The sequence below is a fragment of the Carassius auratus genome, unplaced genomic scaffold, assembly GCF_003368295.1.
Source record: "Carassius auratus strain Wakin unplaced genomic scaffold, ASM336829v1 scaf_tig00214657, whole genome shotgun sequence".
NCBI classification, from domain to species: Eukaryota; Metazoa; Chordata; class Actinopteri; order Cypriniformes; family Cyprinidae; genus Carassius; species Carassius auratus.
In genome coordinates this window covers 541549-560795 of record NW_020527754.1, presented here as the reverse complement: position 1 = coordinate 560795, position 19247 = coordinate 541549, and the positions used below count along the sequence as shown (strand labels likewise).

The 19247-nt window shown below is 37.0% G+C and overlaps 2 protein-coding genes across 4 annotated transcripts; one reads left to right on the top strand and one right to left on the bottom strand.

The window, feature by feature from the left end:
- Positions 1-2548: 2548 nt before the first annotated feature.
- LOC113092567 (WD repeat and coiled-coil-containing protein) lies at positions 2549-8386 on the bottom strand. 3 transcript variants are annotated; one of them, XM_026258189.1, is made up of 5 exons: positions 8271-8386; positions 7369-7533; positions 5361-7278; positions 4272-4392; positions 2549-2932 (listed from the first exon to the last, which is right to left on the bottom strand). In XM_026258189.1, exons 3-5 carry the CDS (start codon positions 7236-7238, stop codon positions 2760-2762), a joined length of 2172 nt encoding a protein of 723 aa, XP_026113974.1. In that variant the 5' UTR covers positions 7239-7278; positions 7369-7533; positions 8271-8386; the 3' UTR covers positions 2549-2759. The 3 variants fall into 3 exon arrangements, with proteins under 3 accessions (XP_026113974.1, XP_026113973.1, XP_026113975.1); XM_026258188.1 differs by having other exon boundaries at positions 5361-7533; XM_026258190.1 differs by lacking the exon at positions 7369-7533 and having other exon boundaries at positions 8271-8366.
- Positions 8387-9092: 706 nt separating this feature from the next.
- LOC113092573 (peptidyl-prolyl cis-trans isomerase FKBP1B) lies at positions 9093-18895 on the top strand. The gene is made up of 4 exons (XM_026258197.1): positions 9093-9243; positions 11333-11380; positions 17957-18069; positions 18157-18895. The coding sequence occupies exons 1-4, from the start codon at positions 9207-9209 to the stop codon at positions 18283-18285; spliced, it is 327 nt and encodes a 108-aa protein (XP_026113982.1). The 5' UTR covers positions 9093-9206; the 3' UTR covers positions 18286-18895.
- The last annotated feature ends 352 nt before the right edge of the window (positions 18896-19247 follow it).

The window sequence follows — 19247 nt, the reverse complement described above, 5'->3', positions numbered from 1 at the left end:
TTATAATATTATCGAAGGTGATGGTTTCCCTCCGTACAGTGGCGACCCAAGCCATCTGACGCCTCTTGGTGATTTCAGACACCTTGTGTTTTTTTTCCAAGTAGGAAAATGTTGAAAACTAATATGATTCACGAGGCGTTTGCCCTGTCGATCATGAAACCGATTACAGCAGTTCACAATACAGCAATACTGAACCATTTTCCAAAAAATAATCAAAATTAATGACCAAATGACCAACGTTACCTAATGCCTACTATACAGTACATCTACTTCTGTACCGCGATTCCCACAATGCATTGCGACGTGACGCAACGATCCCGACCTCTATAGTGATTTATTTTTAGAAACGTGATCTGAGTCTTTAGAGTTGTAGAGTTATTAGAGTTATTAGAGAAATAGAGTTCTTTTTTACATTCTTTGGTCGAAGTTTTCAGATCGGGACTTCGGAGCCTGTTCGCGACTCGGTTGATTCAGATCGGCACTTCGGAGCATGTTCGCGACTCGATTGATTCAGATCGGCACTTCGGAGCCTGTTCGCGACTCGGTTGATTCAGATCGGCACTTCGGAGCCTGTTCGCGACTCGGTTGATTCAGATCGGCACTTCGGAGACTGTTCGCGACTCGGTTGATTCAGATCGGCACTTCGGAGCATGTTCGCGACTCGGTTGATTCAGATCGGCACTTCGGAGCATGTTCGCCACTCGGTTGATTCAGATCGGCACTTCGGAGCCGGTTCGCGACTCTGTTGATTCAGATCGGCACTTCGGAGCCTTTTCGCGACTCGGTTGTTTTAGATCGGCACTTCGGAGCCTGTTCGCGACTCTGTTGATTCAGATCGGCACTTCGGACCCTGTTCGCGACTCTGTTGATTCAGATCGGCACTTCGGAGCGTGTTCGCGACTCGGTTGATTCAGATCGGCATTTCGGAGCAGGAAGTGTTTGTCAAACAGTTAATTTGTGATAAATTAATATTTGACCTGAGGCTTTTCTTTTAACCTGTCGATGTGATTTTTAAATGATTTCAATGACTTTTGGATGTCAATAGTTCTTGTACCTCAGTTGCATGTGTTGTGTTCCATAAAAGCATATTGTGTTTATTTAAACATCCCAAGCTTTGATCTTACCACTCGGATACATAGGTTTAATAACCCAGCAGTATCCAAATAACAGGTTTCATGGCTGTTCATGCTATTTTTTTGGTTTTTAAAGACACACTTGGGTTGATTGGAAAAGCCCAAAATGAGTAAATAGCAGATTTTATGTGCCTACTACAAAGAGGATATGGCTTTACGGTACCAATGTCCATGTTTAATAAGGGATGACTGAGGTCTCCACTTGTGTTTCCTGTTGCTCAGGTCAATGTTACGCAGCTCAAGAGGACACGAGGCGATCTTCTACTCCCTATATGCTTTCTTCACAAAGTTTGCTGCAGGCATTTCTCTTGGAATGTCAACGCTCCGTCTACAGTGAGATCACTCTTTCAGTATTCACGGCTGGAGATGATAATGACAGACAGTGGCGTAAACATTTGAAATGTGTTGTCCATGGTTTCCATAGGTTTGTTGGTTATGACACAGGAGCGTGCAGACAGCCCCCTCCAGTGGTCTACACGCTCAAGCTGCTCGTCGGTGCCGCCCCGGTGGCCTGTATCAATCACCACAGGCCTCATGATGTACCCCATCAGTGAAGACGTCAGATTACGAAACAAACTCGCCCTGGAGGAGCTCAGGTGAAGACCTTGATGTCAGTTTTACATAAAATAATCATTCGGCAAGGATTAATTAAATTAATCAAATCACAAAAATAGTAAGCAGCACAACTTTTTAACATTGATAAATAATGAATGTTTATTGAGCAGCAAATCGGCATATTTGGTAGATTATGTGACACTGAAGACTGGAGTAAAGATGCTGAAAATGCAGCTTTGCATCACATGAATAAATTGCTTATTACAAAATATTCAAATAGGCAGCAGTTATTTGAATTTGTTATAATATTTCGCATTTTTACCGTTTTGACTGTATTTTCAATCAAATGAATGTAGCCTTGGTGAGCATAAGGATTTCTTTCAGAAACATAAAAAAAAAATAATAATAAAAAAATGACAGACTATATATCGTTATATATCAGGATTTCCTGAGGTAAAATATACTGATATATCTATCTGTATGTGTTTGAACCGTAAGGATTCTTTAAATTGAATATAAATAATAATCAGGCAGTGCAAAATGTGCAAAGGTGGATTGAGATTTTTTTTAAAGATTATTGTTTTACAAGAAAATACTTTTTCAGTTTTTCCACTTAAACGTTTCAGTTTAACTATGTAGTTCTTTAAATGTGGGTTGTTAATACGGAACCAAAATGTGGTATGACATGTCATACAGCTTAAAAATCAAATCAATTATGTAACATAAAAGAATACAATCACTATGAATCGTCTTTAATTTCACATTACACGTACCTTCATTTTGTTGTGTGGGACCAAATAGAAACTATTTAAGCAAAAAATAACCAAGCAGGCACTCAATATTTCTTCTGAAAATTTAAAAACTGTTCATCCCTTGACAGCTGTCTGTCACATTACACAAATCTATCAACATCCAATAAATATCACAGTGGTGAATATGACAGCAAGAAGTTTTCCCTGAGTTCCAAACTAAGAGTTTGGAATATCCCTGTGTTAGATACACATATCCAGCTAACACATGACAAATATCATACAAATATTTCTAATGATTCCTGTTATGATGATACAGGCTTTATTTTTCTGCATTAGGAGACACTGGACTTTCTGGCGGAAATACATCAGCGCAGCTCGGGGGTCTTATAGGAGATTTCCTTCTTGCACTCCTTATTGTGAGCTCATCTTTGTGTTTAAATGTGAGCGGAACGAAACCATCTGCATCAGCCACCAAGACGATCCACATGGGACCTATGAGAAGAAGAGAAATGTATTTAAAGGAATAGTTCACCCAAATATAAAAGTTTGCTGAAAATGTACTCAGCCCCAGCTCATCCAAGATGTAGATGAGTTTGTTTATTCATCTGAACAGATTTGAAGAAATTGAGCTTTTCATCAATGGATCCTCTGCATGGGTGCCGTCAGAATAAGAGTTCAAAAAGCTGATAAAAACATCACAATAATCCACAAGTAATTCACACCACTCATCTTGCGAAGTGAAGAGCTGCACGTTTGTGAGAAACAAATCCATCAAACGTTTTAAACTTCAAAATACAATTCCTCTATCCTTTATTTTGCTTTCTCCAGTGAAAAAGAGACATCTAGTCTGAATCAGGAGAGAAATATGCACAGATCAATTACTGTTTACTAGTGAAAACAGTCAAAGAATATGTTCAGACAACATGGAATGGACTTTATTTACTGGAGGAAGCGTTATTATGGACTTTTTAATTATGAATTTGTTTCTTCACAAGATACTGATGGACTGGAGGGGTGTGGATTACTTGTGGATTATTGTGATGTTTTTATCAGATGTTTGGACTCTCATTCTGACGGCACCCATTCACTGCAGAGGATCCATTGATGAGCAAGTGATGGAATGCTAAATTTCACAAAACTCTTCTGAAGAAACAAACCCATCTACATTTTGGATGGTCTGAGGGTAATTTATCAGAGTAAATTTACAGCAAGTTTTAATTTTTGGGTGAACTATTTCTTTAAATCTATGAGAAATGTCTGCGCAGTAACGCGGTCTTAGCATAAGTGACTATGGTTCAAGAATACATCAGCTGTAGAGATGCACAGCACAAAAGGCTGTAAGCGGATTCAAACTTAAACCCTCAAATCCAATTACTCCACCTAATCGCTTCCTATTTTAGTCATTGACAATTAAATCTAGCCAAAGCACACCAAACAATCCGTCTTCAACAAAATAAAATAGGATTCATAGATCTGCTCATTGCAAAACAGCAAATCTGGCTGAAATGTATATATATATATATATATATATATATATATATTTTTTTTTTTTTTTTTTTTTTTTTTTTTTTTAATTATTCAAAATATCACTTTTTGACCTGGATACGTCTTGGCCAACATTTTTTAATTGCCTAAAATGTCTAGTTTGGGCTTTGTTTTCACACAAACTGAAAGTTTGACCACTAGCATACAGGGATTGTACATACGTAGCTGGATCTACAAGGACAGTGTCTCATATTATTACATATGCATTCATCAAGGCGGTGGCACTGGCATTTTGAAAAAAGCCTCCATATTTACATGTTATGGAGACAAGTTTTTTCAGACGTACCATGCATCATCTCCACGACTGTCAGGCTGAAGAGTTCCTGCACCACCCGCAGACAGATCCGCCCCCCACACAGCAACAACGGCCTTCTCTCGTCTGTATACACGTTGTCAGACAACTGTTTCTAAAGGAAAGACAAATACAAAGTGCAACACTATGAGTCACTTTAAGGAAGCATCATTGACAAAAGACCTGGTCATGTGCTCATGGATTAAGTCTGATGATTCTCATAAAACAAGTTATGCCAGGGTCAACAGAATCACTTCAATCTGGCATCTGCTGACAAAGGGTTTTATTGACAACAGTGAGAGGAATTACGAGTTGGTCTGACTAAGAGTAAAATGGGCTTTGGAGAGTCTTGGTTTGGATTAGGACTTAGCTGCAGAAGTAAATCATTTAATCAAGTAATCATTTGTTAATATGAAATTTAACATTCAAATACAAATAAAAATAAAAAAAAAATTATAAAAAAAACCTCTATGAAGATTTACTAATTGTGGAGGGTATTTAACCCGGCGGAGTCGTTTGGAATATGAAGAAACTCTACAATTCGATTAATGCATATAGTCAAAAAACATAAAAATGGTTGACAACAAATTGTGTTATAAATTATTGTCATGTCAATTATTATAAATTATAATAATAATAATTTTGATTATTTATAAACAAATGACATAAATAATAAGGGTCTGTGCTCTTATATGGTATGCTCACATTTACATTATAAATTACAATTATGTAATTAATAATAAAAATATATTTATATGAATTATAATTTAGGTTACTTATAAATTATGGTGGTTTAAATTGAATAGTAATTATTATGGTTATTAATATATTTCATAATATATAACATAACATTTAAATTATTGTAATACAAATAATTTAACATTATAAAAAATTAATCACACAGTATGTGGCTTGACCCTTCGAGAGAATGTTTTTTCAAAACAATGCTGGAAATCAAATCCTTTATGCAATAATTCAAATAAATAAATTTACAAATAAGGACTCTTTTATTTTTCTACTACAGAAGACTGAAGACTTTCCCCGCACTATTTAAAAGTGGTGGATCGGCGGATCATTTCATACCTGACATGTAATGTGCACATATTGAGGTTCATAAGCAGACGGATAACTGCATGCAATCTTCTTGCCATTCTGGGTGACATCTCTGATTTCTGCAAGGCACTGCTGGACGTCAGCAAATCGGGTGAAAATCCTCTCCATATTCTGCGTCAGCTGCTCCAGGTTCTTCTCTTTGGACTGGCAGCTGTTCTTTGGCGGAGTGGCATCGGAGTATAATTTTTCCGAGGCCTCGTATATGGGCGAACAGGGTCGACTGGAATCACGGCTGGCCTGACCGGCTACGGCGAGCGTGGCCATGCGGCTGATGTGATCCATGTCGTAGGTTTCCAGAGTTATAGAGGAGGAACTGGATGCTCTATCTGAGAAGTCGACGGAGCTTGCCACGGGGCTCAAATCTGAGCTGCGTACCTCCTCGATTAGTTTCCTCCGACTGGATGGCGAAACAATTACCGAGCCTCCGGGAAGTATTAGATCCTTAATTGATAGACGGTCCTCTTTAGAAAAGTTCTCCGAATGACGTCTAATCCCATGATGTTGGCTCGCCGACTCGGATTTGGGAACCACCAGGGTGGCACCTTCCTCATCAAATACAAGCTCCTTGGCTATTAGCCTCAAGATGTACTTGTCCGTGTTGGAGGAGGGCAGGAAAGCAGGATCATTGGACTTCTGTCGGCCAATCATGAAGAGCAACATTTTGTTGGTGAAAAAGCACACTCCTTTGGCCCTCTCATTTTTTTGCAGCTGGATCTGCTGCACGTTGGGCATGGAAGAATCTGTGATGCAGTATACTAGGATCATGCTGCACGTGTTTGATGCCACAGCCACCGTGCTACCGCTCTGATCGAAGGCGATAATATCAGGGACCAAGATGCCAGGGATGCTGACCTTCCTCGTAGTGGTGACCTTACGTTCATATGTCACCAGAATCAGATGTGACGAGTCCTGACCTGTTCCAGTCACATTATCCCGCCGCCTCAAGTGAATGAGTGGACTTGGGTCTGATTTTCGGTGTTTGGCGAGAATGTGCGTTAGATCTATGGGTCCAGATGAAGAACCGTGTCCCAAGCGCTCAGAATCACATGATCTCCGTCTGTCCAAATAATGGTCTGTATCCACTGTCAAAACAGAAGAAGGGCGGCACGTCGAAGCTTCTGACTCATTGGGCAGGTCAAATGTGATACCTGCATTGAGCCCACAAATTTTATCAAGGGGAAGTTCAGTGGCTACAGCCACTTGAGCTTCGTCGGTGGACTCGATTGCACAGATATACCCACCTACATCGAAAATAGGGCAGAAGGAACATGCCGCCAGGCTTTTTTGGATGTCGTTCCAAATATACGAGTGCAAAGCACTACCAATGGCGACCACCAGGCGGGTTCCGTCTTTAGTCCAGCAGGCACAATGGATCAAACCGCTGCCCTTGATGTCAGCCTTCACACGACGATTATCAACCCGAACGCAAAACAAGACCGAGGCATCTCGTTTGGTCAAAATGGCTAAGATGTCCATTTTGGGATGCCAGACGCATCCCTGGGAGAGCAGCGGGAATGGCTCACTCATTTCGCAGGTCTGCGTGCACAGGAGTTTGTTCTGCTCTGTAGTGCTCAGCTGAAGTTGCCAAACTGTGATATGCTTTTTGTGCTGGACAGCAAGCAACGCCGGGGATCCAGAGCAGCACAATGGTCCCCAGAAGAGTCCCAAGACATGTTCAAACTGTCCAATAACATTGGTGTCACCAAATTTGGGCTCACCATCGACAGAATACAACGACGTGAGACAAACCTGCTTACCGTCCGTCCAGGCTATTCCGTGCACCGGGTGAATGGCTTGGTGCAAGGTGTTTAACCCTGTTCTCAGAAGCTTGGCTTTTCCTAGCTCCATGCTTGGTTCAGTTTCTCCGATGGGAAGGAAAATAATGTTCCTGGTCATACAGAAAAAAAAGAGTTTGAAGTCAGAGTTGAGAGATAGATGCAACTCTGTGCTTCAGTAGGAGAAGACTGCCATCACGTACTCCAAGAATAGACAAAGCCTCTTCCCTCACTCTCTAATCCTATTGGCCAGAGTGAGGCTCCACTCAAGGATGACCAGATTAGGCTGACACGACCCCCAACGTCATAAAACCCTCTGAGGATGGGATGCTACGTCTTTTGACTTTGTCTTTTTCTCTGTCCCAGGCCTGAAATGCACAAAAATATATGTAAGACACACATATATATATATATATATATATATATATATATATATATATATATATATATATATATATATATATATATATATATATATTTGTTGAGTCTATTAAGTTGCAGTCACATTAGTGTATTTCAGCGAAATTCTGCAGCCAAAATAAAAAGTCTACTGTTCCTTCCCTGAAAGCACAGGTACATCACAGACGTCTGCATTTACATCTGAAAGATGTATTTTTTATGTTTGCTCATCTGCAATACATCTATAGGACGTAATAGGCGTTTAGAAAATTTCTTTGAGATGTAAATGATTTAACTAGAATGTATGTAAAACTGACATCTTAAAGATATCTATCAGATGTTTGTACACAGCAGATGATTTCCAGATGAAGCCATCTTAAAGACAATGATAGAAAGATTTTTAAAAAGCCTTTAGAAGGGAATGCTGTTTTGTATTGTGATTGTATAAGAGCAAAACGAACTGTATTAAACATGATATATAAAAACCGTGGTTACTAATTTTGGTAATGTTAAGTGAGTTTTAAGTTGACAGTAGTAACAACAACTGTAACGTTAGTGACTAGCAAAAAATAACTGGTTCCCGGTCATGTGAAAGTTTCACATGTGTGAAGCAGGCAATCTAGATCTAGAACATTCCTGAAATTATGAACGGAACATGTAAGTCACCGCACACGAGCATTTTTCGAAGACAATATTACATACATACCATTAGCCCGGTGACAGACTGCGGTAACTATAACAACTCCGCGTGTAGAAAAACATGTAAACATGTGTCGGCATTTCCCGGCGGAGACCTTTGAAGTCATGGACAACCGGAAAGAGAATGTCTCGTGCATTCTGGGAACTGTAGTTCACGTCACACACTTTCAAACTAGTGCAGGGAAGTCGGAGGCTGAATCCGAAATGGCCCCCTACACCTTCATTCACTATTCCTTACATTAGGCCAATAATACAGTTAACTAACAATATACATATGTTTTATTATAGTTTGGTCAAATTAATTGGTGTTTGTTGTTGGAGCCATGATTTAGTAAAGCAAATGATTTTTACGCTAATTCTTTGCAATTACAATAAACAAACCAATTACTTATAGTTAGCAAAGTTAGCATGTTTTAATGATAGAAATACAATCAAGTTTTAATTGTTAATATTTCTGCAAATTAATCTTACCCTCCCATGTAGTCACTGTTTCATGACTGCAACTAAGAGTCATAATATGGGAGCTATTGTTTATGATGAATCATAAAAAATAATAGCCTGAAATGTTAAAACAAAGACGTTTATTATTATTCAGTTATGACAAAAAACGCACGTAAAATGTGTATATATACATAAATACATACATATATATATATAAATATGCACAACATGTGCTGTTCAGTAGATTTTAAACAGTAGGCTACACTACTGCAGCGTGCAGGAACCTCGATAAAAAAATAAATAAAAAAAATACAATAAAATAAATCTTGTCGGGCAATCAGAGAGTAGTTTTGTCTAAAAGTTGAACACGGCTTGACCATCGCAGGGCGCGTTCAGTCAGAGTGATGTGACAGTGGGCGGAGTGCATTACTGCTGCCGTCTCCGCTCTGTCTTCTTTCTCTCTCTCTGTCTTACTACTGTAGGATCTACACGCGCTTACAGAATGGGTGTTGAGGTTGAAACAATATCTCCAGGAGACGGTAAGACGCTATCATCTAATAAACTGAATATCAAATTCACGAACGTTCTAAAAATTCTTGCGGATTCGAATGTTGTTACATTGTTGCAACAAAAGCGGAAACATTCTTACGCTCTAACTACATAGAATAAGTAGAATTTTCACTGCATATTATTTGCGTAAAGCTTTGAAAACTAAGATTTCTAACGAAAATACAATGATTGCTATATCCCATGGCTATGAGGATGTTTCCAGTCAGGGATTTAACGTGTGTCTGTGCCCAGCGGATAATATGTGCCATGTGTGCCAACTCAAGCTCTCTTCTCATTATGTTTCCTCGCTGCAGCTGTCAGATATCATCTTCAGCGTGCAGTAGTTTGATTTTGCTTCTGAAATACAGGTTGATATTTTTGATCATGTATGTCTCAGTTGGCAGCACTCTTGCCCTGGCTAGACCTGAGCTTTGATGTTAATTTGAGGGGGGCTTTGCAGGGTAATTTGGCACAGTTGGAAGAGTCACTGGGTTTCTGAGACCTGATCTGGTCTAATGGCACAGTATAGACGCTGTTATGTGTGCCATTTGTTGCTTTGCTTCTTTACTGGTGAAACCCAACTGACCGTTTGGACACGAAGACACTTTCATTGACACAATTTAGCATTATTTTTACATGGATGCAGACTATGTCTAGTTCTAGTAGTATGTTTAGTTCTAGTCCTCAAATCTGATTGGCCAAACTGATTTAGAGAATTCTAGCATTTGGACGACGTGGTTTACATTGAGGTCTGTGAGTTTTTTTTATGCTTTTTGAAAGTCTCTGCAAGGCTGCAATAATTTGATCAAAATGCAGTAAAAACAGTCCTATTGTCAAATATTATGGAAATATTGTGAAATATTATATAAACCCCTATTTTCTGTTTTAATATATTTTAAAACATCCATTACTTCAGGCTTCAGTCACATGATCCTTCAGAAAAACAAACCAACAAACAAGCAAAATGTTGAAAACAATTGTGATGTTTAATATTTTTGTGAAAACCATGATTCATATCAATTTAATTTGGTCAGTTGCTGATGGATAAAACTATTAATTTCTAAAAAAAAATGTTATACATGTGTGTATATATATATATATATATATATATATATATATATATATATATATATATATATATATATATATATATATATATATATATATAATATATCGGCTAATATTCATATGTATTAATATGATGCTGTATATCATTTATTTTGTAATTTATTAATATTTTATAAAAAACATCAAAGGTAGCTCATAAGTAATTTTTATTCATAGACTTTTTATTTGGCCTTTCGGTCTTTAAACATTGTCTTTACATGATCATTAGAAGCTGTAAATAAGTGCTAGAGTGACCATGATCTCATATGATTTTGACACCTTTCAGACGTACAATTCTTGGCACAAGTCATCAAACTCAAGAACTGCCTTCTGGGGTCACCAGTGTCAGGAATGAGTGCCATGTAATGACGCCTTCACTTTTCTCACTCTGCTCAGGTCTCTTGTGTCTGTGGGCTGCTCTCCACTGACATCCTATCTGACCCCCTGCTGTCATGTGGCTCACATTCCTGTCCAGCTCCCACACATTAACCAGACACCACCTCCAACACACACACACACATGCTTTCTTCAGATCAGGATTGCATATGAGGTCTAAGACCAAACCCAGGTCTCATGACTGTAGAAGCTGCTTTTTGGATTTCCAAGTGATTTTATTGATCCCTTTGGGGTTTGTGGATTAAATTAGAGTGGCAAGCTACCAATAAAACAATCTTTCAGTGCATTAAAGTTTTGTTAGTGCATCCTGAAGATGGGATTTGTTTTCTATGCTATACAACCTGATGATGACCATGTCAGCAAGCCAATTAGATTGGACCTGGTCAATTGAGTCAGTTCATGCCATGTATGTGTAATACATATCAGACGTTCAGTGGACGGTCAATGCTGAACTACAAGTTGGAAAAGCCTCTTTCATCACCAGACTGTGATATTGCCAGGGGATATTACAATATAAGGTTCACATGATATGAAACACCTTTCCACTAACTGTTCTGTTCTCCTATTTCCTTACAGGAAGAACCTTTCCGAAGAAAGGACAGACATGCGTTGTGCATTACATAGGTAAACAATCTGCTCTAATGGTTCTCATATGTTGTTTGTTGGACGCTTCGCTCAGGCGACTGGTGCGCCCTGCAGACGAACAGCTCAGACAGACAGGAAATGAGATGTCGATAACAACATTCTGTCTCCCCTTGTTGAATGTTTTCTTTCCTTTCAATATCCCAGTGCTTCTTTTTGAAAACGGAGGTAGAACTTGATGAATGTTGCATTTCTTTCTCTATGCTGAATTGCTTGGTCCTCAACTACATAATAAGCCCTTATAATAATTAGTGCTTGAACTTTGGACTTTTATATTGTGCTTGACGTACAGGATGTTGCCACCCAGATCAGAAAATGTATGTCTTTTCCACTCATTATATTCAGAGTTACCAAAAACATTGATGGAGTCAAAAAGTCTGAGAGCGCTTGCTTGTATTCTTTTATAATTTACCAAACATTTCTTCTTTACTAATTATGATATCAGCATAAAAAATAAATTTAATTTGATAAATTGACATGAAATTCAGAAAGTCTTTCAGCCCTAGTGATGATGTTCTCCAGCATGATGAGAGATGTTCTAAAGAGCTCCAGGTGCTTCAGTCGAATGATCAGTGTCACCAAGATGAATCACTTAGAAATTGTGCAGATTGTGAAATAATTCCTTTAAGTTATACACTACTTGTTGAAACGTATGGCGTTGGTATACTCTTATACTCACCAAGACTGCATTTATTTGATCATAAATACAGTAAAAACAGTAAAATTGTGAATCATTTTTACAGTTTAAAATGACTTTTGTGTTTGAATATATTTTACAATGTAATTTATTCCTGTGATGCAAAGCTGAATTTTCAGAATCATTCTTCCAGTCTTCAGTGTCACGTGATACTTCAGAAATCATTCTAATGTATTGATTTGCTGCTCAACAAACATTTTTTATTATTATCAATGTTGAAAATAATTTTACTGTCACTTCTGATCAATTGAATGTGTCATTGCTGAATAAAAAAGAATATATAATTTTTTTTATGAATTAAAAAAATAAAAATCTAACTGTGATCAAACTTTTCATTAGTATATTATATTTTGATATAGGACAAATTTTTATTTATTACTGAATATTCCTATTCAGTTATTTTTATAGTGTTTTTAGCATTATGATCAAGAGTATTGTTTAATACTGACAAAAAAGCTAAAAACACAATAAAATAAAAGTGAAAGTATTTTTTTTCTGTCTTGGCAGAATTATCTGTATCTGTATCTGTATCAGGAGAAAGGAAAACAGCTTATGAGTCCGGTAACACTGACTATGAGATGCGCTTCTGGCAGTCATTAGCCCTCAGAGCTGGTAACAGGGTCAGACTCACTGCAGACGTCAATACAGCAAAAAAAAAAAAAAATTATATCAATAGAGCAAATGTTTGGTTTCTGGAACAGGAAGGAAATTTGTGCACATACACATATGGTCATTTAGCTATGATCGCAGTCTGAAGATTCTTCATGTAAAATCTGTCTGCAGTGTCCAGATTAAAAATGAGCAAAAAAATTTCCATATTTTTGTTTAGCTCACATCAGAGAATTAATCAAAGAAATGCAAATGATCAACTAAAAGAAAAGCTCCAAGACTGTCACATGTATCCTCATGCGACACAATAAAGTGACAGACCATAAATGCTTATTTTCATGAAAGTCTGAATAAAATCAGAATACTACCTGTGTAGTATCAATTGATATGATTAGTGGTATTTCAATCACATTTCATTTATGGTATTTTTTTAAAGAAGTCTCTTACTGTACACTTACCAAGACTGCATTTATTTGATCAAAAATAAAGTAAAAACAGTAATAATGTAAACGATTTTTACAATTTAAAATAACTGTTTGTCTGTTTGAATACATTTTAATACCGAATTTGTTACTGTGATGAAAAGCTGAATTTTCAGCATCATTACTCCAGTCTTCAGAGTCACATGATCTTTCAGAAATCATTCTTATATGCTGATTTGCTGCAAGAAACATTTCCTGTTGTTACAGTTGAAAACAGTTGTGCTGCTTAATTTTTTTATTTTTATTTATTTTATTTTTTTTGTGGAAACAGTGATATATTTTTCAGTATTCGTTGATGAATGTTCAAAGGAACAACTTTTTTGCATATTTACTGTCACTTTTGATCTATTTAATGCATCCTTGATAAAAAAAAAAGTATTTATTTTTTTATGATCTTTGAACAGTAGTTTTTGGTAATTGTTTAATTTGGTTCAATTTCTGAACCCAGTTCTGAATCACACTGGCACTGGGTGACTGTTGACTGGTTGCATCTATTTTATTATTTTTTGATGGAAAACTGATCTTTCACTTGACTGAATTATGAATGGAAAGGCTGTAAATGATAGATGCTGCTTTGAAAGAAGTGGAACCTGTCATTCCTTTTTTTAATATTATAATGTAAGATAATGTTCAGGTTTATATGTTATCAGTACTCATGATTGCATGCCAATTGAAACAGGATGGATTTTATCTCAGGTTCCTGTCTGAATTAGCAGAGACCCCCACTCCGTCGCACATCTACCCTTCTCTGACCCAGCAGGCAGAACAAATCAATTAGCCCAGCCCCATTGGAACCCTTGGGGTTTATTATTAGAGCACAGGAAGCCGTCAGGCCTCCCGTGACTGGTGGCTCTATTAATAACAATGGCAACTACACTATGTATAAATATGCTCTGAAGAGACACCCATGTGATTGGTGGGGGCTCCAGGATTAGGCCACTGTAATGGCAATGAGGAGAAACCCACTATAGGTGTCCAGTTTCCTGAACCCTGACCAGGCATTCAGAGGCATTTAAAGTAGTGACATCATGTGCAGTTATGGGTATGTTTCCTTCTCTTCATTCTAGAAACCCTATATGAGAGCTATAGTTCATTGCACAATGTTTGATTTTTTTTTAACTTTTTCTAATGGAGTAATTGACTCTAAATTGTCTCTCATTTATTCTTACCAAACTGTATAAAAAAGAGGACATTTTGCAGATATTTTGTTGGCCAAGCTGCTTAAGTCTGGAATTGATTCTCATCCATATATATTTGAATATAATTTAGAATGTAATTTATTCCTATGACACAACGCTGAATTTTCAGCATCATTACCCCAGTCTTCAGTGTCACATGATCCTTCAGAAATCATTCTAATATGCTGATTTGCTGCTCAAAAAACATTTCTTTTTATTATCCATTTTTAGATGTTTTGGATATGTTATGTTGTCCAAGCTTCTCACGGTATAACAATACAAATGACGTTTTTTGTTCTCAATCGCAGTAAATTGCTTTTCGTTCATAGTGCAGGGGCTTGTAGGTAATAAGATTTGTTGAAAAACAGGCATTGAAACCCCACCGAAAATAGAATACTGAATGTTCAAATGGAGTTTTGTGCACACGCGCATGTGAGAGTGATAGAGCGAGAGAGAGAGAGAGAGAGAGGTCGTTACATTACCTACGAGTGCTTGCGGTGTTCTGCCAATCACAATGCACTGGGTCAGTTGGCCAATCAGAGCAGACTGCACTTGTTGGAAGGAGGGACTTTGTAGAAAATGTGTTTGAGAGAGACAGGGCATAGAGGATCTACAATAATGTACAGTATTTAAAAAGTAATGTGTTTTTTGAACATTAAAGCATGTCAACATATTCTGTTACACCAAATACACAAAATAATGATCTTTAAAAAAGCATCATATGACCCCTTTAAGTATGATTCCTGATGCTCTAATCTTCTGGCATACTATATAGTATGGATAGTCTGAAAGTTGGGATGCAGCAAGGGTTTCAGGTTCTGGGAATGAGTCATGCAGGTCACCACACAGCAGTCTGTAATATGAGATTGAGTTTAGCATGAAAACGTACATACCTTTCAGATGTTAGGGGTTAGTAGGACTTGGTGCATTCAGCAATATGCATTCAATTGATCAGAAGTGACAGTAAAGGTTTTACATTGTTGCAAAAAACATTTCAAATGCATGCTGTTCTTTGGAACTACCCTTTCATCAAAGAATCCTGAAAAAAAAAAAAAAACGTAAGTTTACACAAAAATATTAATAATAATAAGAAGAAATGCTTCTTGAGCATCAAATCAGCATATTAGTAAAATTTCTGAAGGATCATGTGACACTGAAGATTGGAATAATGATGCAGAAAAGCCTTGCATAATAAGAATATATTATATTGTATATGCATTGTATTTTTAATTGCAACATATAAGGATAAAAAAGAAGCAATATTAGGTAATATTAAAGGTAATTAATATTAGTTACTACCAATATTGTATTTGAGAGCAAAGTAGTTTTTATTAATTAAAATGACATTTAAGCTTTCTCTCTTTGCACTTGATACATGATACATGAACCAGTGTCGTTTTTTAGTGGAAATGTGCCAACAAATCTAAAAGAAGCAGTTGCATTCAGGTAGTGTGTGCATCTGATTACATTTGACGCTGACTGAGAGAAACGAGCTGCCAGCTCTTGTAGATGGATACTGTAAGCCGTGATAAAAATAGCTTCCTGCCGTACTGGTTCGCACTCTTTCCCACCGACCTCTCATGCACAGGCTCAACAACAGAGAACAACTTCATGTTTTTTTCCAGTGAAGCCAGTCAGCAGATCAGGCTTGCGCCCACTATATTCATGAGCAAAAGAAAAGCTCCCACCCAACATGACCTCTGATTATAATCATGATCGCAGGAGAGCTGATAATTGAAGCTGCAAGGTATTCTGTGACTTGTACTGAGCCTGGTTTTGGCTCTAACAACCACTAAGGTTTATAGCATCACTGGATATATTCAGTCAGTTTAGATCATTCATAAATAAGCTTTAGTTCACCCTTGTTATAGAACAAGCTGCTATTATAATATACTGTCTGGTTTTGGAATGAAGCCCACTCTGCAGATATCTTGGCGCAGGGTCCTTTCTGGGAGTCTCAGTTTCATGTAAGTCCAGGGGGGAGTGAAAGTTAATACTGAGCTGTACAAGGACCATCGCTCAGCGTGAGGGATCTTTCATATCTCCCTCGGCATGGATGAAACTAAGGAATAAAATGCTTCTAATGGTGTGTCAGACTCTGATTTAAACAAAGCACAGACACATTTGTCCTCACATTTCGATGGTTATTCACACAATTAGTGTTGATAGTGAAATGTGGGCTTGTGATATTGAATTCTGTGCAACACAATATCTCATCTACAATATAAATTGTAGGCCCAGGAAAGCTTGTACTTTCTAGGGCAAAGATTTTTACATTTAGATTAATGATTAATTATTGTTATATATTTTTTCAAATTAAACAAGTGGTAAAAATGGTAATTTGATGTGATTAATTAAATATAAAAAAGTGGTTACAAATAAAGTACAGTAAAAGATAAAATTGTGCTGATTAATTTTAACCGTCATATACAATTAAACCTATTTAATATTTTAGTTGAGTTCAATTTTACATTTTGATTAACAGCCCTATTTAAAAAAATATGAGACATTAAAAAGCGTCATTGTTTTTATTTATTTATTTTTACATTTGTATTTAAGTACATCTGGCAAAACTGAGCTTTTGTTGCTTAATCTTACAAACGTTTAACATGCTTTACTTTACATTTGGCACTTTGGCACAAGACATATTTTATCTTATGAATAATTGTACTGTAATCATGAAAGACCAGAGTGTTATTGATTATATCTTCCTCTCTCTTTCTCTTTTCCTTCCTGTCATAAAGATGGAGGCAAGCGGTGACCTACTTAAACTGGCTGAATAATCTGGTGAATTAGGCCAATGTTTCATATTTGATTCTTTTTGTTCATTTGGATCACAAGAGCTCAGATTCCACAGGAGATTTAGATAAGCACAGATGTGCTCCCTCCAGTGGGTCAGCTGTGTGTTACTGGACCACACCTGTCTGATTGTAGGCACCCCCGCAGACCCCTGAAGGAGTCAAACAGAGAATCTTCTAGTGTGGTCTGCTGTTTTAGTCAGGAAATCCAGTCGATTTGCTGATAAATTCAATTTCAAAATTAATTTTGAAAGATCATTGGGTCTGATATTGTGGATGTGGACTCTGTTTGATCAGCTGCTGTTTTAGGGCACTGTTGTTTTGTCCACTATGTTGCAGTGTGTATCTGCTGTTAAATAAATGATTAAGAATGCTGTGCTGGTGATATCTCTTCAATTCTTGGTCCAATGCTGCAATTACTGTCTCCTGTAAGCCTGGGAACCACAACTGTGCAGTTTCTTCATCAGCTGCTGGTCTGTTTACATGTGTTAGCAGCTTGTGCTGTTCCATTTTCTCCTTAATTTTAGGGTTAGATTTTTACACTATGAAGAGTAAACTTTGTAGGGAACCTCCTTCAACACCCTTGTCGGCTCCCTGTTTAATTCATAAAGGGTTGTGAATATTTTATTGCTATTGTGTGAATAATGTAATCAGTAAACATTTAATAAAAATGTAATTGTAGTGTGAGTACCTTATGTTTGGAATTTGATTATGTAATCCAGAGTCACACTGTTCATCATTGTAATGATGATGATAATTGTGTATTTAACTTTTTTAAATTATTATTATTGCAGGGATGCTGCAGAATGGAAAGAAGTTTGACTCGTCACGAGACAGAAACAAGCCCTTCAAATTCAAGATCGGCCGACAGGAAGTCATCAAGGGCTGGGAGGAAGGAGTTGCACAGGTTATTGAGTCTGATGCTGTGCTGCATGTATTCTTGAATATTTCTATCACATTCCACTCGCTTTAAAGTGTTTGCATCTAATTTCAGATGAGTTTGGGTCAGAGGGCGAAGATCACCTGCACCCCAGATATGGCTTATGGAGCCACAGGACACCCTGGTGTCATTCCTCCCAATGCCACTCTTATATTTGACGTGGAACTGCTGAAACTGGAGTGAAACACTAGCTTTTGCAGGGTTGAAGTCCTCAAATGGAGGAGAAACATGAGTCCCCGCCCCACCAATAAAACCTTCTCAACTTTTCTTTTTCTTTTTCTTTTTTTGCCAATAAATGGGTGTATCTTTCTACACATGACCTTAATGCTATTTTAGCATCTCAGTTTCATTTTGATACATGCAAGTGTTTTTTTTTTTTTTTTTCATACTGCACTTTCATGGAACTATATGAATACAATAGAATTATTAAGTCAGTGTTTTAATTTGTACTAGACTGGCTCCACTGCCTTGATGAGTTTAGTAGGGTTAGTATATTACAGGAGGGTGTAATGGGTGATAATTCTGTATTCTGAGGGGCATTAACAACCACTATCTGCATTGCCACTTTTGATAAAAGCATATCCTGCTGAATGCATATGATAGAACGATCATGTTACTGTTTTTAAAATATATTTTATATATCAATCTATCCCTTATAAACATTTGTTGTAAGTCTCATTCAAATGTATAAAAATGAGACGTGGAACAAACTCAGTATGCACCGTGGAGTGCTTTGGCTTTAATTAACATTTTATCAACTTGCTCTTAATAAAGATAATTTAACTCTTTGAAATCTTTGTGCTGTTGGAACTGGAACTGATCAGTTTTATTTCTGATTATTATCTGTTCTGTGCATAAGATAAGAGAGAGCAGGCAGTAAGAATATTCAGTGTTTCATAACTGAGAGGCAAGACATTATATTTCCCATTAACCAAAATTAATATGCATTTGTATAAAACATTATTTATGCAGAGACATGGCAGGTTTTAAAAATGACTTCTCATTGCATTTTTATGAAGTTCTAAAACACAGATAGATAGATAGATAGATAGATAGATAGATAGATAGATAGATAGATAGATAGATAGATAGATAGATAGATAGATAGATAGATAGATAGATAGATAGATAGATTTATAGTGGGA

Coding starts and splice junctions, on each gene's coding strand:
- LOC113092567 (XM_026258188.1), bottom strand. CDS start 7,286: ATGACCAGGAACATTATTTTCCTTCCCATCGGAGAAACTGAACCAAGC. Junction 4,393..5,360: donor ATGTGCACATTACATGTCAG/GTATGAAATGAT, acceptor TCTTTCCTTTAG/AAACAGTTGTCTGACAACGT. Junction 2,933..4,271: donor AGTCGTGGAGATGATGCATG/GTACGTCTGAAA, acceptor TTCTTCTCATAG/GTCCCATGTGGATCGTCTTG.
- LOC113092573 (XM_026258197.1), top strand. CDS start 9,207: ATGGGTGTTGAGGTTGAAACAATATCTCCAGGAGACG. Junction 9,244..11,332: donor AACAATATCTCCAGGAGACG/GTAAGACGCTAT, acceptor ATTTCCTTACAG/GAAGAACCTTTCCGAAGAAA. Junction 18,070..18,156: donor GGGAGGAAGGAGTTGCACAG/GTTATTGAGTCT, acceptor ATCTAATTTCAG/ATGAGTTTGGGTCAGAGGGC.